Source organism: Sparus aurata, chromosome 6 (assembly GCF_900880675.1).
Source record: "Sparus aurata chromosome 6, fSpaAur1.1, whole genome shotgun sequence".
Lineage (NCBI taxonomy): Eukaryota > Metazoa > Chordata > Actinopteri > Spariformes > Sparidae > Sparus > Sparus aurata.
The window spans coordinates 14,588,327-14,614,195 of NC_044192.1; the positions used below are offsets into that span (position 1 = coordinate 14,588,327).

Consider the following 25,869-nt stretch of genomic DNA (forward strand, 5'->3'; position numbering starts at 1 on the left):
TATACAAGCTCACAGTTTCATGCTCAAAGGGTGACTGTGCCCATTACCGATCCTTTGTTATTTATTTTATGTATTTTTATATATTCTTTATGATTTTTTATGTTAAAATACACAGGCCTCCAAACACCCCTGTCCACACTGTGAAAATGATATGCCACTGTATCTATTGTAGGCAGTTATAGAATGTAACTAAGTACTGTACTTAAAGGTACACTATGTAGTTTCATTAAAAAAAAAAAAAAAAAAAACAATAATCAAAATCAGTATTTACTTAATTGAAAATTAGGACGCCTTTGCTGCACCTAAGGTTCATAGCTTGAATAGCTGGTTCTTCCTGTGTGTACAGGTTCTCTGGGTTCCAGCTCCGTTTGCCTCCCGTGTGACTTTTTCTTGTCTGACTTGGTTATTTTCAAACCAATCACAAATGTGGGTTCCTGAGAAAGGCACCACGTCCTCTTGACCCACAACAGAACCAACTGGAGTACACTTACAGCCATGAACTGTGTGCTTTGTTCCCCCATCTCTCTCTGCCTCATTTCTTATGTACCAAAATGGCGATCAATGCCCCTCAAAAAACCTTTAAAAAATAATTTAATTGTCCATACCACAAGGCATAAGGATGAAACATTTGCAGTGCTTGTACCAGAGGTAAAATTAGGCAACCATTTTGACATGATTGTTTATACTGTACCATGTGTTAGTGAGAGTAATTTTGTAAATGGACTGTATTCTTATTTACAACACAAGTCTGCATTCATCCATTCACACACCGATGTAGGATGTAGGAGCCACAGGAGTCGATTTGGATTCAGTTTTTTGCCTAAGGATACTTTGACAGCTAGACAGCGGGGCTTAGGAACCAAACCACTGACCTTCAATAGGTGGACTACTGCTCTACCACCTGACTTTTGACTAATTAATATTATATACTCAAGAGGCTACATTTTATATTTTTTAGGAGACAGTCTAGGTTTAGCTAAATGAGCTCACTGCCACAGCCTCCTGTAGAAAATGGCACGCTCAGTTAAATCTGTAATCCCAGTGACTGACATTACATATAGTACATATGTGAGTGGCAAACTACATACTGTGCTATTTGCTGCATATTTACACAAATTCACTAATTTTAAGCCAAAGTTTTTTTTAAAAGGCATCTGAAATCCAATATTTGTCCAAAACTATGTTCGACCTATTGTTACTTATTAGCAGGGTTGGGAGGGTTACTTTAAAAATGTAGTCCGATACAGTTACTAATTACCTGTTAAAAAATGTACTCAGTAACATAATCCAAGTACCACAATATTAAAGTAATGTAACTTGATTACTTTAAGTTAATTACCTCAATACAAATGCAAATAAAGACTTCCTCTGAGGAACACATAAAGCAAATTAAAAATGTAATTAATTGTAGGGTTTGTTAGATTTATTCAGTTTTATCCATTGACTACTAACTATTCTGCTGTATTCAAGAATTACATCACATATTACAATAATAGTAGTAATAATAATAATAATAATAATAATAGTAACAATTATTATTAGTGTTATTGTGACTACTAGGCCTATTTCTAGTAATAGCAGTTGTAAAACACCCCCACATATAGGATGTGTGTCACTTATTTGTCCCCCAAAATTACCCATACAATTTCCTAATATAATCATGCTATTTTAATACCTTGTTGTGATCTAAAGTGTTAGTGACCCATTTCAGTCACTGCAGGTGTTTCAGGCAATTTTGTAATGTACAAGCCTCACAAGGTGGCAGTAGCTACTTTTTAAGTGCCTATGGGGCCCTCGAAAGTCAACGAGTTTTCCACGATGAAGTCCGTGCAAATGTTTCACAATAAAAGCCTACTGAGCTATTTATGTTAGAGGACTTTTAATTTGAGACGGACACAGGAAGTATTGAGTTTGTATTAACAATGTAATGTCTTAATTTTAACAGGGCAAACGGGAGCGAACCAAAACGAGACTTCAAAACTACCAAAAACCTAAACACGTACCAACCCGGTCACCAGCAGCACCACCCACAGACCCAGTAGTAGTACCTAGTAGCAGCAGCAGCAGTAGTAGTTGTTACAATGACAGTCTGGTTAGCAGGCTAACTAATGTTAACTTTAGCTAACATAATTTCTGTGTAGCTAGCTAACGTTCGCAGTTTCGCTTAGCTACCATTAAATGTTTCTTTAAATTGGATGTGGTGTCCTTGGACGATGACAGTGTGTGCACAGCTGGGAGGCATAGCTTGCACTGTACAGTGATGTTGTTCCCCCTTACTTCTTTAGAAACAAAGTTATGGCGAAATTTCCACGCAGTGAAAGTATTTTTTTCTCTAGCGCTCGAGGCCATAATGAGCCGCCTGGCTTCACTTGAGAGCAGAGCGTCGTTGTGACTGACTTGTAGTGAACTGTAGTAATGTGTGCGCGCGTGCATACGGCATTGCCGCATTGGCAAGTGTTAGATTAATTCATTCACATTTATTCATCATTCATCATCATATATTTTAATTGTAATCCAACTAATAATCCCAATTTTTTTCCAGATGTATCTGTAATCTGATTACGTCTTTTTTTTCTGTAACTGTAACGGAATACATTTACTGTTTTTTTGTATCCTAATTACGTAACGCCGTTACATGTAGTCCGTTACTCCCCAAGCCTGCTTATTAGCTGATGCAAATAAACAAGTGCCAAATGCAAGCTTATTTATTTTCCATTTGCTGTGTAAATACAGCGCTTCTCCACATCTTTCATTAAATTCTTGTTCTTTCTTTCACAAATTTTAATCATTAGATCACTAAATTCATAAAAAATATTTGATTAAATTCTTAATGTTAACATTACTATAGTTCATTGTACAACTGTGCTGCATAATTTCCTCTCAGAATCTCAATCATAACCAAGCGAAATTGGTATTGTGACTGAGTATCCCTAACTGAATCAATATCGAATCCAATCGTATTGAATCGAATTGGGTGCTTGTGAATCAGAGCTGAATCGGTTCAGGATATCAGTGGCGAGAGCCAGCTCTATCTCTTACATGTTTTTGTTTGAGTTCTTGTAAATAATCATAAACAAACAGGGGCATAAATAAAGATAATCAGAATCACACACCCACATATACACACAAACATGTACCGTCACATACAACCAACCTGTGATTATTCACCAAACCACTGTAAAGAAAACTTTGTGAAAACGAGGGAAACTCCAGAGAATCTGGGTCGCTGCGACTCCATCAATCTGTGTCCCAACTGTCCGCAGCAACTTGTGTAAGATACATGGACCTCCCTGGACCTCCATCTCAATGTAATTGATCAAGAGCATAATAGGGTATCGAGCCAGAGTGGGATGAAGATTCAATTAGCATCGGCTGCGTGTTTTCTAATGAAATTCTGAGCACCATTATCGTCAGATCAAAAGTGTGGCAAGCAAAGAGCCAACGACTCAGCGCTGAGAGAGAAAAAGAGGACATTTTTGGGGGAAGGCAGAAGGTGTTTGAGGTGTGTTTGCTGAAAAATGTTGTCAAGGAAGAGGCGGGTGAGCTGATCTTTAATCTGGATGCATATTTTCTAAGCAATAGCGACGCTGGGATGCTTCATCTTTCCATAAGCTCATATTTTTAGCACAAAGAGAGAAGTGAAAAAGTAAATATTATTAGGTAGCTGAGATTACAACAGTAATACAGCAGTCAATAAAATGTGATGAAGCCACCTGGAGGTTTAGGTGCAGCTGAAAAATGTTTGCTCAGATATGCAATACTTACTTTGCCCGCGCGATCACACAAACAGAAATCTGTCAGTCATATTGCCTCCAAGACAATGCTTATTTTTCAGTTTTCAGTTTCAAGGTAAATGTGATCAGAAATCATATCAGACACCTGCTTTGGATTCTACTGCTGTTACGTACCAGCTCCCATTAAAAGGAGTCAAACGCTATCATCATCTTAAGAATGTTTCACTGCTGGTTTTCATGTTATAATTGAATCCATAACCAACTTTCCTTCAATATATTTTAGAAAATTAAAATTACATATCTTCACAGAGAGCTTAGGAATGGATTCCCAATCAGAGAGAAATGTAACTTAGTTCATTATAGCGAGCTAGATAGCATGAATGTGCAGCACAGCTTGTGCCCTGACACTGTGCTTCTAGCTCTAGACAAAGAAAAAATCATTGACACAGAGAAAGACAGATAGTTTAAGAGATTTTAATGTGCTTTTTTCATACAGTATATTGTATGCATATCCAGCATAGCATTTCTCATACATATAACTCTCTTATATCCAGGGTTTGAAATGTAGAGCCGAGAGGATGATTAACAGTCAGTCTACCAGAACATTACGCCTGCCGCACGGTGACGGCACAGCACAGCCGCCTCGGAGGCTCCCGTTGTACTCGGAGGGCGTGATACTGATTCCAGCTGTTTTCAACCGAATTGTCCAAATGCAAAAAAGTAATAACACTGGGAAACAAATATCTAAAAACAGTAAGTGTGCTGCGGTTGAGTACATTATTTACAGAAAGGAAAAATCAAATAAAAACAGAAGTTAGCAAATACAAAGTTGGAAAATAAGTCAGAGAAATCAGCCATATCCTAACCATCCTTAACTCTGTTTATACTTGGTTTAAATCCACAATTCACAGCAGCGTAGAGGCAAAAAACTGTCCCCTGCTTCCTCATAGTAATCAAAATCATCATAGTCATTAATATTGTCTCTTTTTTTTTCTCTTTTCTTTTCAGTTTAGTCTCACTTACTTATCCAAAGTAAGGGTGCTCACTTTGGAAGTTGTAGTCCGGACACACTTTCTGAACCAGCTTGTAATCGATGCTAAAGAAAGAGATGAAGATGCAGATCACCTTGAAGGGTTTGGCGCACAACCAGGCAGCGTGGGACTGGGTGTGCTCTGTGAAGCAGGTCTGAGATGGATCGTACAGGCAGGGTTTGGGCTTCTTGGATCTGTTGGTTTTCTCGTACTCCACCCGACAGTTAAAGGTCTTTGTCTCTTTGGGGTCGATGGTGGTCTGGTGGGTCTCCTGAAGCTGGACTTCCTGCCGGGTGTGAGGGTGCAGCTGCTGCTGCTGGAGGACCTCAAACTCCACCACCTTGGTCGGGGGCACGATACTGACCGACACGTTGCCAAGGCTGGACGAGTTGTGGCGGAAGTAGACAGTGAACGTCCCGTTGATGTGGTCCACAATCTTCCCCGTCACCAACAAGCTGAACTTCATGGTCTTGACGTTGAAGTAGAAGTCGCCCCAGCCGAAGATCTTCTTGGTCTTCATGGCCGTCTTTAGTGACGGCTTGCGCTTCGAGCGGTAGCCTGTCTGGTCCAGGAGCATGGACTGGTTCCGTGCCGTGTCGTATGGGTTAAAGAAACTGTAGGTGGGTGGCTTGGATTTCATGGGTGTCTGGTCAATGGAAGTGGAGAAGATACGTGTTTGGTAAGGAGGCTTCACCACGCCACCTGTCGATCCTCCCACTGGGCCTCCACCCATGCCATATGGAAGAGTCTTCATCACAGACCCCACTGGGCCCAGTTCTGAGAAGTCCACCTGCTTCTCCAACCCTTGGACCTAGAGTGAAAAGAAACAAGATAGAAAGAAGAAGAAAAACTTTATTGATGGGTCAGAGGTTATTAAATTTGTATTTTCACATTTTCTCAAGGAAACTGTCGATGCCCACGAAAAACCGACAGCATCACTCATTTCAGGAAGTTCCCCCAAACTATGTGACAGTTTCAAATAAATGTTTTGACAGCGGCCCTATGGAAAACAGTTAAAGAACTGCTCAAACTTTACGACAGCTGACCAAATTGTTTGACATGCCATCAATCCATCTGAGCATCCAAAGCTCAGATTGTTTGGAAAATTGATCAGGTGTCAGAATTTTGCTGAGAATTCAGTCCAATGTGGTGCAACCAATACGGGATTAAAATCTGGTTTAATACGTACAATGTCAACCTGGCACATTGCCACAACTATGAAGCAGTTTCAGGGTTACGGACACTGACACATCTCAAGATGGCTGATGCATTTCAACATACGCTGCGCTCCAACACTCACACTGCCATACTATTTAGTATGCCAGAAAAAGGTTTAGTACGTCCCAATATGAAGTAGGTGCGACGCAGTATGTCAAAATTGCAGCATACTTTTCCATTTTTTTCTGATGCAATCCTCTGCACAGTGGCAGATACGTCACAGTGTTTCACACACAAATATAAACAAGGATGAGAGAGCACAAATTACACAGCTCACTGACAGATGACAGCTCATGTGACAGAATGACAGACTCCGCAATGACGCACTCAAGTGTAAATACCTTTTCTTTGTACTCCAAAACTACACGCTAGGCTACGACAGATAAAGGAGCAAGAGGGTCAAACTTCAAGGCACACTGTCAACAGAAGTAGTATGTCCCAACTGTATGCATACTGCACGCACCAGTATCTACTATGTAAGGGCAGCTGCAGTACACACTAAAGGTAAAATTAAATGGTATACAATTGTGACTGTTAATACCACTGTACAAAAATGAAGCCTAAATATTCTGGATAAAAGTGGTGCCATATTGTGCTGACGATGTCATTTGGAGCCAAAGTCTACGCAGGCTGATCGAGCTGTGGAGGCACAGTATTGATTTAATGCACACATACCCGCCTGACTCAGTCTCTAGCAGGGCTAGGCTGTCATCTGAGGGTGAGGTTTTACCCTGAAATAACGAATTAAAACAAACTTGTCAGAAAATTGAACACTGTCATTAGTGTGATGCAAATTAACTAAAATGACCGAGAGCATCTTTGGGAAAACATTTTTTGATGTGTTTTATGTTTTCAATTTTTAGTTCAGCCAGTGTTCTACCATTGAGGTGCAGTGATCCTACAGCTTCTACATCTACTATCTTCTACTTAGACATTTGCCAGATTGGAGCATTTTCTTGGTGCATTTTTTCGGGCATCTTACATCAGTTTTAAAATACATATGCATTCACATATATACTCCCAAAATTATTTCACTTCATAATTTTAAATCTGATGTTGTTGTGCTACAATCAACCAAAATCATGTTTCATGATATCTCTCCACAGAGAGCTGAAAAGGTGAAAAAAACAAGAAAGTTTAAAAATGTCTCCTGCGTCTGAAAACTTGTCATCCTATACATCAAACATGAAGCAGTTTCTTAACTCCAAGCATCTTTCGAAACTTGAAAATACTGCACTGAAATTCAAGTCTTTAAAATAATTTCCAGCACCTGTACGAACCCTAAAGATGGCAGGATTTATGACGTGTGCTGCAGCCGACCTCCAGGGGACCATCAAGATGTTTCGGCTTCACTCGTGTCGTCCATCTTTTTTTTCCTTTTCTTTTTTTTTTTTTAAGAATTTTTTTTTGTGGCATAGACACCTTTATGTGACAGTGGATAGACAGGAAAGGGGAGAGAGATGGGGGGTGTGACATGCAGTACAGGTCCTCCAGCCGGATTCGAACCAGGGTCCACCGCTGACGTGGCATGCGCTCTAACCACTCAATTACCTGCGCGCCGTGTGTCATCCATATTTCTAAATCTCAGTGGTTCTGCATCTTAATCAAGAGCACTAAACATAAAGTAGTGGGCAAAATACTATATATAATACCAGTCCCCTTTCCATTGTGCTGCTCACACTACTGGGGGTTAAACCATCAACCTCCTTCAACAAGCTCTTGATTGACCTCTTACCTCTTTAGAAACCAGAGAAGCTAGGTTATCCAAAAATTGACAATAATTCCACTCCAATCTTGTAACAGTCTGGACACAACCTAATAAACAGAAAACCCATTAGGCGTCATCTCATTTGACACACATTACCGTAATTTTAAATGTTGTATAGGTCACTCTTCTGCAGAGTTTTTTTTTCTCCTGAGCATCCAGTGTTAGATCCTGCTATGCTTCATCTCTTAAAATACGAGAAAACAACACCATCTATTTCTGTTAACACACTTTAATTTTGTTGTCAGTGTTGCTCCAGAGAGAAAAACAACTCCGTGTGTAAGGTAATGGATGTGACTCTTTGTTAGTTCAGACAGCTTTTCTGCCTTTAATCCACATCCTAGGTGGTTATTCACAGGGCTGATTGACTGGAAATCTTCCTCTGCTCTCTTTCATGTCTCATCAATCACATCACTGCCATGCTCCCATCCATATGCATATATGAACACACACATGCACGCACACACACACACACACACACACACACACACACACACACACTTTAAAAACACACACACACACACCCACACGTTCGCACACATGCACACTTCAAGCTTGGAGCTGTCATGAAGTGACAGCGAGAAGTATTACAACTATTCGGAGAGGTTACATGTGCTTCCCCCGAGGATGTATTTGGATGGAGTTTAAAACTGTTCTCCTGGTGGATAAACAAACCAAAAAAATAAATGAAAAACACCATTTCAAAAAAGAGTACAGGATCAGATCTTTGTGTCTACTCGCACACGTGCGGGGACAGTTTCTGTCTCCCTTCATTCGTATCCAGGGCAGTGGAACCGACAGGTTTGTGCTCGAGCTCTCCTTATCTTTCATCAATCACTGAACCTAATAATAACTCCATTTTGCTATTCGTAGAGGCAACAGTGCGGCACTCAATGCAGCCCTTAATGTATTCAGTCATTCAATTAATGTATCTATGTCTTTTGGCCATTCATTAACATGCCCGCAGAGCTGATTCCAAGCAGATTGATTGAGGGAAAAATAACTGAAAATGTATTGACCACTCGAGGAATGAATGAAAGGTGTGATGAATGACCAGCGACCTGGATAATGATCCAGGGGAGACTTTTAACAGGCCTCGACTCCCTTCGGTACTACGACAGGAGGCCTATGCAGTCTGCTTGCAATTCCGAAATGGTGAATTGGTGATGCGAGCTGACTTTGGCGTTTGACGGGTAGGAGTAAGCTAAAGCCGATGGCAGAAAAACATCAGAATACGGACAGCAACAAACAGCGTGTACAGTGCATGCAAGATGGGGACTTCCTGTGAATGCGCTGTCAGCAGTGCTGTCAGCTAGCTCCATGTGTTGCCATCTGTCAGGGCCAACACTCTGCTGGTGCAGTCCTAATCATTTCTCTTGCTGATGGCACACAGCTCAAACTAGCACCATCATCATAATCCTTAACCGTCTTCAGCGGCAACATCACGCTATGAACCTCAGCCTAACCTTCAGGGTCAACTGTATGAAGCCCAGAAATGATTTTATGATGAGGGCTGAGGATGGCGCGAGTCTTTCTGGGGGGCAACTGTACACAGTCAGCAACTTTAACAGAACATCGATTGAGTGGAGAAAGATGGGCATGGAGAGAGGGCTTCTTCTTCTGTGGCACAAAAGTAATAAATGCCAACAGACACCAATAAATAGATGGACTTTCTATTAGCATAAATATGAATTTTCTTTGCCCTGGACAGTAAATCCATTTAAAAGGCGAGGATTTGTTAGAAGAAATATCAGATATTTTCTCCTGACATGAAATCCATAAGCTATGGACTTTTTGCAAAGCAGCGGATGTTTGCTATAAGGTCACATCAGACCGCTGCAAGTAGTGAAAGATAGACGGCTTGAAAAATACAGCTACATGCTTTTTCACCCTCCTCAGCCTCTACTCTGTTAGATTACAATGAGTGAGGAGTAACCAGAGGGCCAGAGGGATGTTGCTGCAGAGACGAGCACACCTCTACACACTCAGGTGAACGCATGCACAAACACACAGTGGACACATTTTATTTACACACTGAGCCACTTAATTTGGGAGGCTTAAATGTTACAGTTGAAAAGGGCTTGAGCAGCAACATGCACCACCTGTAAGTCACACTTTAGGAGAATCACATTTTGGTGATTTAGTGATTTTATTCTGGGGCGAATGGTGTCACCCAAATAATTTTTTTTTTCCTATTTGCGTCACCCTAAATCTACGGAAAGCCTATATTGACATGTAAATCTGTTCAGATGGTGATCTTAACATCATTCAGCTTTTACATATTAGACATCGATTATGACAGCAGCCAGAATAGATAGTGGCACTGGCAATGTTAACATGCTGATGTTGAGCAAGTTTGATGTTTACCGTGTGCAGCATCTTTCTTTAGCACATTAGCAGGCCTAATTCGCAAATTCAAGATACAATTGTAAAACAGCTGATTCTTTATCTCATTCCCAACTCCTGGATCTCTACGGCTGATGGCAATGTAATTAATTAATGTATCAGATAAATAAAAATAAAAAGTTCCTCATGGTTATCAAGAACGTTATATTTGTCAGATACATTAGTTTATGATATTTTAATACTGCAAAATGAATTACATTTCCAATAATCTGAGAGGAGGGGCGGCTGTAGCTCAGCGGGTAGAGCAGGTTGGCTAGTGATCGGAAGGTCGCTGGTTCAAATCCCAGCTCCGGGCTGAGCTGAGCTGCATGTTGAAGTGTCCTTGAGCAAGATACTGAACCCCAAATTGCTTCTGATGTGCGGTTGACACCTTGCATGGCGGCCTCTGCCATCATTGAGCACCCTGCAATGAGCTGGCTACTTGTCCAGGGAGTACCCTGCCCTCGCTCAGAGACAGCTGGGATTGGCTCCAGCAAAAACCCCCGCGACCAAATAAAAGGGATAAAGCAGGTACAGACAAATGATGGATGGATGGATAACCTTAGAGGTTAAGGAGTTGGGAATGAGATAAAGAGTGAGGGAATCACTTGAAAGTTATTATAATTCACCCCGATGGGGACTCAAGTGTTTGTACTGATTTTCATCGAATAGTTATTATTAATAGATAGTTTACTCAAAACAGCAAAAACGAGCCGTATTAGTGGCCCTTCAGGAAGTCAGGGGATCACAAAAGTCATTAGGAGGTTCGTCCCCCGGGCACCACGAATGTGGCACCGAATTTCACAACTATCCATTGAATAATTGTTGTGATATTTAAGTCTGGACCAAAGTGTTGGACAGCAAGCATGTACGTTCCAGCTCTATAATATCTCAACAGCTTCTCAGCTTCTTGAAGTGACTTCAAAATAAAAGTCTGACAGACTTGACCTGTTTAATGCTATAGGTTCCCAACACGTGGCTATTTCTGGCTCCCAACATGTGAAATCCCCCCAAGTAGTAATGCTTTTCTCATGTCAACATGGCATTAGTGTTTCCTCCATTTAGGAAAGATGTTCCTGTTTGGCTATAGTGCTGCGGGAAATTGTAGCAGAAGGTGGAATAAGTATTGTGGTGGACTTATACATATGTATGACACAGGCAACTCAATAACAGCACAATCATAGAAGGAACAATCCGATTACAGAGCTTGGGAGATAGAGGGGGATAGTGAAGAAAATGCTATTAGTGGAGAAGTGAGATGAGGAGGGGAGAGAGTAAGGAGATCTTGTACATTTTCTAGGAATGGCGAACATTAATCATCTTTAACTTCATTTGGAGGGTTTATATGAGCAAAGAGCATCTTTAGTCGCTGCTTAGATGGGACGCCTACCTGGAAGTACAGGCAAGAATGAAATGTAGGGATTGTTCAATGACGAGATTATGAGTGTCGCTCAGACAGCGAGAAACTGCGGGCGACAGAAAGAGAAGACGAGACACCGGCAGACAGAAAAAGGGTTAGTGGACGAGAGAGAAGGCTTCACAGGAACTTATTAAATAGGAGAAGGTCAGATCAGCTCCAGAAACCTGATATATCACATGCCACCACAATTAAGATCTCTTTTCATCATTAAGGAAGCCTCGGATCGATGTCTCTGCTCTCCCTTTCTTTCACCCTCTTTCCCGTCTATCGGCTATCTGATCCTGTCGGCAGTTCACGCACTCTCCCTTTCATCCATAACTTCCCCACCTCCTTGATAGCGAGAGCTTTCAGAGGAAATGGGCCTCGCTCACCGGCTCCCCGGCACACATCCGACTCCCCTCGTCTGCCCTCCCCCATCCGCCTGATCCCTCCCCCCCACCGAGAAGTGATGAGAAGATGAGAGCTGCTTGTCTCCAAGCTCTCTCCCAGGCTTGTTCTTTTGTTTAATTGGAGTTTTATTGGGGACAATCAATTCATTTCTATCTCAGCTCCAGGCTGCATTGATCTGCTGTCACAGAGTCAAATGTACAGTTCCACTCCCACCGCACTATAAACCACAGGCTCTGATGCCTCATAGTTTCTTTCTTTCTTTTTTTTTTCAACTTTCTGTTTCTGCTTCTTTATTGCTTGTTGTGATTAGAAGCAGAAATGGCTTTTGAGGTCTTTTCAGGTTTAACTCATATTTTCTCTTGAAGGGAAGAGAACTTTGTTTGTGAGCAGTTTGAGGCTACAAATTCAAGATAAGATGTTGTAAAAGCCTAACACACATCAGCTCTTACTCTGAAGTCACTGTTTGCCTGAAAATGCTCCGTCTCCATTTCTGAAAATCATGTTTTAAGCAACTATCGATAGCGAGGTATGAGTTGCATTGTAGGACCCTGAATTTGAGATACTATTCTATTGAGGTCCAGAATGCCTTTCCCTCCATGATGTTCTCTTTTGGCTTCACTGGGCTGTGTCGTCAGGTGCACGCTGGGTTAGTTTTTTGCAGCTGAGTGTGAAGCGGATACAATGAGGGTCAGCACCTCCAAGTAAATGTACAGCGTTTGAAAACAGTGAATTGTCCCCTTTCTACTGAGGGGAGTAAACGTGTGGATATCTCTGGGTTTGAACATTGTCGGAAACATTTGGGATAATGTGCTGTAAGTACACAGCTCAACAAAATAGGCCATACAACAACGATCTATTCTTTTTCAGGCATTTTGATACAGAATTCCTTCATGATATATCTTATCTAAGAAAAAACTTAAAATGGCACTGAAACTGGCTGGAATCATGTAACTTTATACAAAATAACTAATAACTGATAACTAATATTTGTATTGCATCAAACACAGGACACATCTTTTTTGTTTAGTGAAAATTGCTTCTTATTGGAACAAATCCAACTGTTTCATGAGCAGAACTAGATGTTTCTTCATAGAGATGGGGGACCAAATTGAATTTGCTGGTTGTTGGTGCAGAAATGTATCCCAATAATGGAAAATCATCAAAAACAACTATCCTGAGTATTCGCATCGTTATCAGCACTAAAATCTTATATCATCCCAACCCCTAGCTTCAACCCCTCCCTTTTCACGAGTTCTAACCCTAACCTCATTTAAACTATTTAATATTTAGTCACTTTAGTAGTGTAACTTCATCTAGAAAGCATTGCGACGGATTGAAATCAGACTGCTCGAACCACTTTGTGAAGTGGTTGATGATCTGTGTGGGTGACTGAAAGCCTGTGAAGAAGAAGTCTTAGGCTCTTAATCCATAAATGTGATTCATCTTCTGTGTTTGAGTTTGCTGATGGATAGTTGTTGCAGTGACTCATTTGCTAAAATGTACAAGTCGCTCTCCTTCTGGAGTTTTTGGCAGTTACCAAACATCTTATCTGGGCGCTGGAGTCGAGCCAACCTGCCTTTGCATGTTGCCCAGGAATATCAAACAGGATTACAATCAGATTTGTGATCTTACCAAAGGAAATGCATATATGTTGCTAAGTGTGAACAAAAAATGCAGTGAGCAGCAGATGCATTGTGTGGTAGACAAAGTAGGGAACCAAAAGCAGACTCTGAGATCTGTAATTGGCAACAGACAGGCAGGTCTGGAACGGGTAAACACAGAGAATCAAGCAGCAGGAAAATCTGCAGTAGTAAGTCAGATTAAGAAAAAATGTTGCAGGTTGGTAGCACGTAATGGGTACAAGCAGCAAGTAGGCAGAAATTACTTGAAAAGATATTATACACTTCTGCATTAAAATGTATAAAATTACAAGACTTTCGATATATATTTTATCGAGCTGTGTTCTTAGATTATATCAAACGTTTGCAACAACGTTCAAACCACGAGAAATCAGTAATTTTAGTCAAGGCAACAGTGTGATTCATTTGGTCACCTGTCGCTATAACTTCCAGAGAAACACCAGGTGACATGTCAGAGAGTGAGGAAGGAAGTTTGTGAACGTGACAAAACAGAAATGGAATAAAACTGAGTCATGTCTCATAGATCTGCAATGGTGGTCGTCTAACAATGAAGACAACAACTCCCACAATCACAAACTACTTTCAAACATCATCAATCCATCCCAATCGTTTTCTTGGTTTTGATGGAGAGACCTCTAGCAGCATGATTATGTTAATTAATTTTGCAGTAGGGCTTCTTGTTCTCGTTTTAGCACTGACATTGCGATGTGTGCAGAATGTCCAATGACAAGTAACGAAAATGCTTCAACTTTTTTTGCTGCTGGAAGAAAAAAAAGTAAAACTAGCACGGTTCTTATTTTCCATGGCTAATGGACAAAAGACACATGATATAATATATTATTTAAGAGCTTTTGGATACAGGGCTCTGCATGCAAAGCGAGTATGTCTCAGAGTCGTCAGTGGAGAAGAGATACGGCAGGCTTACCCTCAGTATCAGATCATCTTGTAAAGTCATGTTTTTGTAGGCAGCCTGTGGTAAAACACAAGCTTTGAAGGCTAAGAAGGAGGAATAATCAGATGGATGTGTGGTTCTGTTTGTCAGAGCTTCTTCAGGAGCTACTGGGTGTAGAGTTGAGTGTTCTTTTTGTGTTCGTGAGCTGGATTGTAACTCAACTGTTTTGGGTTAAGGCTCATTTATGCTCAACATGAATTGAAGATATGCATACCTTCGGTAGTTGTGGGGAGCAGTGTAGCGTTTGGCCAAAGGAGGAATAAGTACTAAAAATGGCTGACTTTTTGAGGAAAGGTTTTGCGAGTTGGTGAGAAACATCTGTATGATGTTACTTTGCCCTGGCACTGAGACATTACTGAAGAACAGCTGGGAGGAGACTGGACAGTGGCGAAGGACAAGCGTAGGTTAGTGCAAGACCAGTTTGACTCTGAGCGGTGCCCTCTAGTGGTTGTATTGCTTAACATCCATGCCAATGTGAAGAATTCATGGAAGTAAGTGGGCAGAGACGGTTATATCGTTTATAACTGACACATCTATTTTCATATGTGAATGGAACATAAATGAGTGTTTAGTGGGGAAAACAAAACAGACCTGATCAGGTGGATTGACCTGTGGGACGAGACCTTCACACTATCACACCCACACCAATATTGAATTTGTTCGTCGTATATGTGCTGTATCAGTGCTGGTTTTTAGAGATGTTTATTAGATTGCTAATTGCTATTTGCTTGACTGTTTTGTGTGGTTTGAGGGCACTTTTTTATTTTTATTTCAAAATGTTCTATACAATACATCACGCAGAAAAGAAAAATACTGCAGTCTTTTTTTTTTTTTTCAATATTGTGTGGACACAAAGACAAAAACGTAAGAGAGAAAATATGGCCTTAAGCAAAATGAAGAGCATGCTGCACTTGAGATAAACTGAGAATGCTGCTTGGCAGGTGATCTAAAGGGGGGGGGGGGGCATTCACTGAGGCTGACTTGTGGGCAGGTAAAGGAAAACACACAAAGCAAGTGGGACTTTAAGACTTGAGTATCTGAGAGTTGAGTGTGAAAAAATGCTGGAGTTGTCAGAACTTCACAGGATGTCTGGGCTTCGCCCTTTGGTTGAGGGGTAAGATATCCGGAAGGATCTTGGAGCACAGACGCTGCTACATGTATTGAAGGGGGGTCAGTTGAGGTGCTTTGGGCATTTGCAGTCTCGCTGTTTTGCCTGAGGCAGATACACAGGTCTCCTCCAAGGGATTACAAAATCCCACCTTTATGAATGTGGCAGGACCCCCTGGAAATGTTTTCGGGCGGGACTGAAAAGAAGACTGTCTCGGTTTCTTTGCCTGAAGCTGAATAAGGGATGAAAATGGACGGGTGGATGTCTTTGGACAGACAGACGGACATAGATATGATAGAATTTGAAACAATACCAATTTTGGTTGAAGGGAATTTCATAATTTTCAACATACTCACTGCTGCTGTATCAATGGAAGTAATGTGTGAGGCAAATAAGGCAGAGAGAGCTGAACTGAATATGCGCTGGTGGTTCTGGCAAAGACATGTTCAATTTTACCAGCAGTGACTCCTCTCTGTTTTGACAACGATCACATATTTAAAAAAAGGGAAACTTTTCTTCCTTATTCACCCTCAAAAATGGGAGAACTGAAAATGACATTTAATTACAAAAAGCAAAATAAAGCCAGGAGGAAGAAAGATAAAGGGAGAGAGAGTGGAGACGAAGAGAGTGAGAGAGAGTGAGAGAGAGAGAGAGAGAGAGAGAGAGAGAGAAGGAGAAAAAGAAAAGGCAGTAAAAGCGATTTCGCAGTCCAGTGGTGTCGCTGGATTATCATGAAAATGAAAGCTACTGAGTCAGGGAGTATCAGGGAGCAAGGAAATGGAGCCGAGACAGATAACACAGTAAGGGAGAAGGAGAAAACGAATAAGAGAACTAGTGTAGAGAAGGCAGAGAGAGGTCTGTAAGACAATATGAAAAGAAAGTGCAAAGAACGAGAGAAAAGGTAAAAAGACAATATATATACGACAAGCAGTGAGATTATGAGTGCAATAAGCCAAAAATGAGAATCACTTCACCCCATAGAGAATAATCAGAGGTTTCTTGAGAAGTAATATCTGTAATATTGTTTCCAAGAAGACCGGCTCAGCTCCAAGATAATTTTTAGTTAAAGAAGCGATGAAGTATTTTTCCCCATGTATCAGGCAAAATACAAAAAGTGTTCTGGTTGATCATGAACAAAAGTTTCATATGTACCGCATATGCAGTTCTACCAAAGTGTTGTTCGGATGAAGTATCAAAAGAAATACAGAGGGAAATACAGAAAGAAAGAAAGAAAGAAAGAAAGAAAGAGAAAGAGAAAGAAAGAAAGAAAGAACGATGTGAGACGGTGTTCTCTGCCATTTGGTGTCTACAAGAGGATTTATGAAGGTATTGTGTGCTAGATTAAGTGTTATACACTGACAATATTGCAAAATATTGCAGATGACACTACGATTGTACTGAGGGGGAAATGTGGAAATCGCACACTGTGGCGCACGAGGTAACTAAGAAACTAAAGATGTGCCGCAGAAAAAACCTTTGTGGCAGTTTTCAGTTTCTGCTGCCCTGCTTTGGCACTTGGAAAACATTTTAAAGTCCTTCAGGGTTTCATGTTTTGCTGTATTTTACTGAACAGTTCATGTTTCATTAATTAGCATCTTAAATTAACCTTAAGCACTAGATAGATGACTATCTCTATGATAGCGATTGTGTTTTGGCAGAAGGTTTGCAACTGGGATCCAGTGGAGGCAGAGGGGTCAGTAGAAGTTATACAGTGCTGTGCAGAGTTGTTCTGCCTTCTTTTACTGTTATAAAACCACCTTGATAAAAGTCAAATAGATCACCATAACATCGTGCGGTGGTCCAATCAAGCATAAAGACATTTTGTCATGAATTTTAAGCAATAGTTTGCCCTTTTGAGAAATATGCACATTTGCTTTCTGGCAGAGAGTAAGATGAGAAGATGGAGACCACTCTCAAATTGTGCCAGTAAATATAAAACCACAGCCACCAGCTGGTTAGGTTATCACAACAACTAGCCTGGCTCTGTCCAACGGTAACAAAAACAACCTATTGTTAGGTTGTATAGTTAGAGGGGAATTATGGGACTATTTCTTGTTTTGGCGCATTAACTTCCCGAAGTCTCCAGCTGTTTCCCTTAGTCTTTATGCTCATCTGTTGACTGTATCTGACTGTATCTAAGTATGACATTGGGCAGTTGTGCCATATTGACATTTCTAAAAATGTGTCACATCATTACATTATTAAGTTAGCACCTGTCATACAGGGAGGTGGAGGGGATGGTGGTGGAGCCAGTGACCATTGTTTGAGACTACGTTTCTAAGTTTTAGCATTTGTTAGTGTGACGCCACTGGTTTATTCAAGGAGACCTCATCGCAGTTCTACCTGGAATATCCACCTGGATATTTCTTAGAAGTTGGGACCTCCAAAACAGTGTACTGGCAACAAAACAGGTATTTTAAGCTGAAACATGATCTTCTCCTAACCCTAACTAAGTGATTTTTGACTACATTGTAAGCACACAACATATCCGTGGTTTGCAGAAAAGGACATTGCCAACATTTATTCTGGCTTACAGTTTAAGTACAATGCTCAGAAACACATTGCAATAAATTGATAACCGCTTTTACTATGACTCTCAGCCACTCTCAACTCTCTGCTGTAAAATACTAGGGTGAACCTAAGGTCACAATGAATTACAAATTTGAAAAGAACAACACAAGCAAACACTGGAGGTATGATGAAATCAATTGGTTTTCCACAGTTACTGACAGCCTCCATAGCACAAAGAAATAAGGTTATGTACTCACATAACAGCCCTAAATAGACCAGAATGTCCTTGCTAACGTCATCTTTCGTAAAAACGAGGTGGATTATGGGACTATGTAAGATATTATCCCAGAGGACTGTACAATCACCCAATGAGTGCTGCCAAATCATACAATAGCTAAGAAACATTGGGTGTCAATGCAAGCAACGTGTGTGGGAGTTTTCTTTCATGTATGTTTAAACAATGCTTCACAGCCTAATCAGTGAAAACACTCGAATCTCAAATGTACCAGCCTAGACAAAACAATAGGACAGCTATATTCACCCCAAGAAAGGAAATGTAGCAACAACCTTTCAATGGATCAGGCAGGTTGTGGTGTATTTATACCTACACATGGTTAATATTGGTCGATATGTGGACTAATGATGGCAGCAGAGCAAAAGCCGACACCTTGTGACTGGATTGGTGTCCTCGGGGAACACAGTAAAGCCTGTAGCAAGGTAGGCTATGTTCGTGTCACAAAATATAAAACCTCATTACTGTTACTGGCCACAACCAGGTTCTGTGATACAACAAGAATACAAATATGTAGCACAAACCACTGCATAAAACAATCAGTGCTCGAAGCAGCTGTGAAACCAGGACATGTTGCTGAAGCCACTACTGTAAGGATGTATGGATCATTTCATGCACTACAACTTTATAATTCTTAACGATCTATTAAATACAAGGGTATATCACACTTCTTAACATATTCTTCTTGGTTGAGAAATCCGGAAAAAGAAAAAGGAAGATCTTTGAGCCTGTTGCTGCAACATCTATACTTTCTCCCATTTATGGCAGGTTCTCCTTGTTTTTCGCCTACGCCTCTTCGCCAGGGCAATCTGTAACTTTTCATCAGACATTTACTCGATAAGAAGTGGCCACGTTAGCAAGACTATGTATATCTGCAGTCTGGTTTCCCTTTTTGAATGGTGAATACGTACTATTTTACTACCTGGTGATATGGAGAGTTATCATCTCTGAAGCGGGCTCTTTGAACGTCTGCTAAAATCTCTGCAACGTGCAGCTTTTTGGCTGCGACACAGACACTCCTGTGAGGGGGCGCAACAGTCAGCCATGTCGGTTTGGTGTGATATATATATTGCTGGAAGTGTACATTTTCTCACTGCTCATTGAAAATCTTATTTTAAGAGGCGAGCCTATGTGTCCAGCAGTTAAACTTGCAAATATATATATAATCTAGAATGGCACTCATAAGATCCCATACCTCCCCCAAAGCCCCTGGATCCGTCCCTTTATGCGGATCTGCACCAAAATTCATGGGGTTCAATTTGGGCCGAGAGCCATCCTCCACCCAAGTTTCGTGGAAAACCCTTCACTAGTTTTTGTGTAATCCTGCAGGTAAACCAGACAAATTTTGTCGGGTGAACTTAATTCTTGTCAATTGCAACTTGAATGAAAAGTATTTTACACCTGCCCTAACCCTAAAATCTACAAAATTGATCAAACAGGACCATGAAAACACAGCTAAACTCTCATATCCTGCATCCCTAACATCTCCCTACACCATCTGCTGAAAGGCAGACAAAGAAAGGGGTGAATATAAACCTCACCATGCTTTATCTTTAAAGTCATTAGAAGATTTTGCACTCAGGAGCTCGACTTCAGTGGCCATAGATCAACTGCGTGCAGTAGTCCTCCCTTGTTCCTCCTATCTTACTGATCACATCAGATCAGCATGCCGGAGTGTTTGCGCCTGGCTGGCTGGGTGGGCAGACTTCACACATGTCTCCAGTGATGCCATGGCACCTGATCAATCACCCGAGGCAACTCTTTGGGGACCCATCGGAGAAGAAGGGAGGGACAACGGAGCCGGGAGGAAACCAGTGGAGTGAGGGTGTCTCGTTTGCATGCCGGATGGCGGGCAATGCATCAAAAGATGACAGCTATCCCATTCTTCTTTAAATAAGAGTGGTGAGACTCAGGCTGGCTGTGCCTTAACTTTAATCATTCATCTAAATAACTGTTTCAGAAGTCTGCTACCAGAGGGGGCCGCAGCTCCAGGCAGGCTGCCATGGGCGTGGGTGAATATGAAAACTGACGTTGCGCTTCTGGATTTCTCATTTGTAAACGTGTAAACATATATTTGACTCAGATTGCAAAAGCACAAAGGCGCTTGTCCTCATCACCCACATCTACTCAACTCTTCTCGCTCTCTGTCTCTCATAGATTTATGTATTGAAAGACTTTGAAATTCATTGAGGTTAGACTAAGCAAGAGAGGTTCGGCGGAGGTGCAGGGTACTCGGGCTCTGGCAGCATGAGCGACGTGTTGAGCAGCTAAGTGACAGTGATTGATGCCCTCTGTGTTTCACGACTTATCAAGCGCATATACACAGTGACTCGTCAAACAGATAAACAGCAGAAAGATAAATAAAGAATCAAATAAACACGAGGGACTGGCAAAGAAGAAGGGGGGGGGGGAACAAACTATCTGCATAATGAATAGAAGAGATGGAAAGGAGGAGGGAGAAGAGAGGCAGAGATTCCCAGCGGGTGAAACTGAGCCTGGGAGACGTCAGTCTGGGAGGGATGCAGGGACACATGGGCCTGTGACGACTCCGACAAGTCAACCAGGCGGCAAAATAAAGCCCCGCTTCCTCAGATTTGTTTCCAGTGCTCATCAGTAGGAGAGCTGGATGACGGATGGACTGGCGCTGGGCGCAACACGAGCGTGTCAAAGTTAGTCACCATAATAAAGACCTGTTCTTTTTCTTTCCACTCGCTTCCCTTCTTTCCAGCCACCTGCAGTCCCAATGACTACCACCCATTTCATTTCTGTTTTAATCTGCCTTTGTTTGTGCCTTCCTTCACCCCTCAATTCCTCCATGCATACCTAATTCCATATCCTTTTTCATCCCTTTATTTTTCTCACTTCTCCCCCCATTAGCTGTTTCTTTTACTCTTCTGTGTCTTCATCGATCTACCCATAACGTGACAAGAATTACGACCAGATTCAGATTTTTCCTTCCTTACCTCCTTGTTCCTTCTTCATCCATCTCTCAAGCCTATCTTTTTTTCCTGCATCTGTCTTTTCTCCATCATTTCATCCATCTGACATGACATTGATGAAATAACTGGACCTCATCCTGGCACTTAATTCTCTCTTCCCTTCCCAAATTTTCATATCTTTCATATGTAGAACATCCCCATGTTCTTGCTTCATCCCTTCCTTTTTTCCTCCCAAAATCTGTCCATCCACCCATCCGACTTGACCAACAAAACACATTTTTTCATTCCTTCCTGAATTTCTCATCCTTAATCCAATACCTTTATATCCTTTATTCATTTCCTCATTTTTTTCTTCCCTTCATCGTGCCATTTCTCCATCCTTCAATCCATCACCATCACTTTTTGCTTCTACTTTCTTTTCTCTCCAGTTTCTTTCTTCCCTCCTTAAGTCCGCCCACGTCTTCATCTCTCTATCCATCCACCAATCCACGATTCCAAGACTTAGATAGTGCCTGGGTCCTGATGCCTCTTTCTCTACTTCATTACAATTTTTTCGGTCTGTCCATGCATTCTTCCTCTTTTTCCTTCTTTTCTATCAATTCATCTATCCATGACAGGAAAACATTTCTCCGATATTTTCTTTCTTAATGCCAATCCATTTATCATTTCTGCCTAATTTTTCAACCTAACTTTATTTATTCCCCTCTTTTCTTGTATCCTTTCACATTCCCATCCTTGAACGGATACTAGCCCTTTATTCATCCCCTAAACTTCTTAAATCTCCCCTCCATTCCTCATTTTTTCCTTCATCCTTACATTCATTTGCCAACCCATCCATGAAACCAAGACCATAGTGTAACTACCTCCTGATCCTTCCTTCTTTCCATAATTTCTTCAATCCATCTTCTTTAATTCTTCCCTCATTTATTTCTCTCTTCATTCATGTTCTCCTCTCCCATCCTGTTATTCATCCATGACTGAGAATTACAACTTGTTTCTGATTGTTTCTCCCTTAACTTCCTTCATCCTTTGACCTTTCTTACATCTTTAATTTCTTCCTTTATTTTCTCATCTCTCCATCCTTCTTGCTTCATTTCCTCTCTCCAAGTGTCCTTTTATTTCTTCACAGTTCCATGATTATGACATGACCATTGTTACGGCTACCTCCAGATACTTTCCGCTCTTTTTCCTTCTGACATTTTTTCATCCCTTTCCCTTTCCCATCGCTCTCTCTCTCCATTCCCTCATCTTCCCCTTTCCCCCCCTACTCTCTTAGTTTCCGACATGCATCCATCTATTTGTCCCTCCAACCATCCATGTCCTCATGACCATAACTGTGACCAGCTCCAGATACTTTTCTCCTTAATTTCCTCAATCCTTCGTCCTTAATTCCATCCCTCCATTCATCCATCCTTTCCACTTTCCTTTCATCCTGCTGCCAGAGCCCAAGCCTCCCACTCTCTCTCACTGGTTTGGGAGTCGGTCCACTTTTGGGATGTAATAGCGTGATTAGACAAAGATGAAAAGCCTAAGCGATTCCATGTCTGCTTCCCCCCTGCTGTTAAGGATGCTCTTGTGCATTTGGGGCGTAAGCCATGTGGGGCTGAGGAGGGCTTGGCGGGGGCAAAGCCCAAACCCGTGAGGGGATACGTGGCCCTCTGGCTTGGGGCAGACCTGTCTTCACCAGGGCTGATGGCAGAGTTAATTGGAGAGAAAACAGTGGGAGGTTCTGATGAATAAAACCCCTCAGAGATGCTGGCAGCAGGGCATGGCGACATTCCCCTGTTCATTTCAAGGTTATGCACACACACACACACACACACACACACACACACACACACACACACACACACACACACACACACACACACACACACACACACACACACACAGAAACACACACCTGCTGCTGAGGCTGAAGGCTCCTCTGGTATTATTTGCATAGAACGCACAAGATTAGCTCCAGCACAGCTTCATTCTGGATGAGTAATTTGATTAAAAGGAACTGAAAATAAAACGATAGATACGATAGATAGGACAACATGCACACATACCAGCTCACAATGTATAGCACATTTTCTCCTCTACTGCCTTTTGGATGCCTTTGCCAGTGTATAAATCACCCGGCTTCAAGGACACAGCGTTGGGACCCCTAACTGGGATCTTTCACATCCACCATCTGGACGCAGAAAACCAGAGTGCTGACCAGCGGCCCTGCTCTCATTCTGCTCCTCAGGATGAGCCGCAAGATGGGGGTCGTGTGTATACGGTAGATAGAAACCTAATCAATCCAACGACTGCTTAGTGCGTACTGTACTTCACAGAAAATCCTCTCTGGAGACAGAAGGAGTGGAATATAGCAGTAATGATATTTTGAGAGGGAAAATGAGAGAGAGACGAAGGCCGGTACGGACAAGAATGAAGAAAGAGAAGCTGTCAGTGTCTCTGCTCATCCAGAACTGTCCGAAGTATTCATTCACACTCACCCTCCCTCTGTCTTTCCTCTATGCACGCCCTCCTCCAGAGAGGGTGTCCTTCCTTCATTCGACTTGGTTTCACACTCCGAGACCCAATATCGAGTAGATGTGAAGAGAAATGAGAAACATGGGATTGTCTTTCCACAGATCCACAATCGTGTCCACTGAAGTTATTTGTGTCATGCTCTCCACCGCTCTAAGTAGGCCTGTATCTCTCTGTGCCTGCCTGCCGTCTTTCCATCAGCCTGCACACATTACTGAGGATGGCCATATTCCTCGTTCTCTCCCTCTACCAGATAGCACAGTCGTTTGGTTTTAGCTCAGGTCATCTCACCTGCAGGGTGCTGCCTGGTGGCTAAACACTTGGTCACTGTCAACACCCAGATGTGCGCACACACACACACACACACACACACACACATGCGGAGGCACGCACACATCATCCTTGACCACAGCTGCCCACATGCATACATAAAAACAAACACACCTGTGTGTGCACCCTATTGAGAGATGCTTACAAGACTCACATCTGGTGTTTATGCTGATGTCAAGTTTATGCAAATAGAGCAGCAACTAATTATTGTTTTCATAAATAAAAGACATCATAAAGTAATTAAAAATAGCGTTTTACAACCTCCTCAAGCACAAGATGATGTCATCAACGTCATGTTTTGCCTGACCAAAACTTAAAAATATACTTGCTTTATTATTACATAAGACAAACAGAAAGCTGCAGCTCTTCAAAACTGGAGGCTGAAAAAATCACAAAAATGACAAATTGATTGTCACCCGATTGCTGATTATTTATCCAGCAATCAACTATTTTCTTTCAGCTTGAGATGAAAATCCAATAATGCCTGCTAACTGACTGTAGAGAGATGTATAAGATGCCTTGAGTTTATTACAAGTGTTTTCATTGCTTTGGTTATAGTTCTACTAACATTGTATGCAGAGTTAGCTGCTGAAAATCTGAAAAAGCCATATATTGGGTAATAGTATTTTCCTTTTTATGTTGACATTTTGTTGACACATTTGGATCCCTTACATTTGGTTATGAAAGATTTATCATGTGTGTACCAGGTAGTATATTTTTACACTTACAATTAAATATGTCATTGTTTCTGTTTGACAAAAAGAAAGACACAGGAGAACTGACCCATACATGTGCACAATGAATGGGCAGTGCATTGTCCATCTCAGATCATTGCTGTCCGAACAGTCTGAAACGCTCTTGAGGAAGGTCCAGGAGGACCGAAACATCATTAAATGAATAAATTACAATGCTGAGCAACAGCGGTGTGGCGGATTTTCTTTTTTTAAGACTGATGTGACACTTTCCAACACACCTGCATTGGAGTTAGAGGGATGTGCGAATATCTTTGACTGGCAATGGTCAGCAAACTACGAAACGAAAGCAATGCGAGGCATTGTGAAAATATGTAAAATCAGCTAACTTGTTTAGTTCTGTTACTTTCAGCTGTAACTGTAACTGACATTAGTGAAAGTGTTTTTCATCAATGAGATATGAAAGCATCAAACACGCACTGAAGATGAATTAGATGTATACACTTTGAAATAACATTGCGAGAAAAGACAATTAAATGATATCTATGCTGATGCAGAGGTTTTCTACCTGGAGGCAAACAAACATTGTGTTTTCAGTAAATCTGAGTTTAAAAGTCCAATCATCTGAGTGCTTGCTCCTTGCCTCATCTTACTTATTTTTACTTATTTATTTATTTATTTTTTGCAAAGAAAGCAATCAACTAGGAAAGTACAATCTTCTCAAAAACATGGACAAACCTACAAAAATAGCATGTAGGAATACACTGGATTTATCCTTTAAATAGACTGCCTGGTATGATGATGCTTGATCAATTCTCATCTCTCATTTACAATAAAGTCTGATTGTCACATTAGCAGACTTTAGCTTCTGCAAAAAAGAAAACCTCTTACAGTTTTTCTCAGGCACAGGCAACCTGTAGCAGAAGATTTGTTTAAAGGAAA

General features: G+C 41.4%; 1 protein-coding gene across 5 annotated transcripts in view; it reads right to left on the reverse strand.

Annotated features, from left to right (window-relative positions):
* Nucleotides 1–4,192: 4,192 nt before the first annotated feature.
* Nucleotides 4,193–25,869, reverse strand: part of nxph4 (neurexophilin 4) — a 129,350-nt gene continuing 107,673 nt past the window's right edge. For all 5 annotated transcript variants that reach the window (XM_030418602.1, XM_030418606.1, XM_030418605.1 and 2 more), the window contains one exon: nucleotides 4,193–5,576. In XM_030418602.1, the coding sequence (XP_030274462.1) occupies nucleotides 4,758–5,576 (819 nt within the window). In that variant the 3' untranslated portion in view covers nucleotides 4,193–4,757. The remainder of the gene's footprint in view (nucleotides 5,577–25,869) is intronic.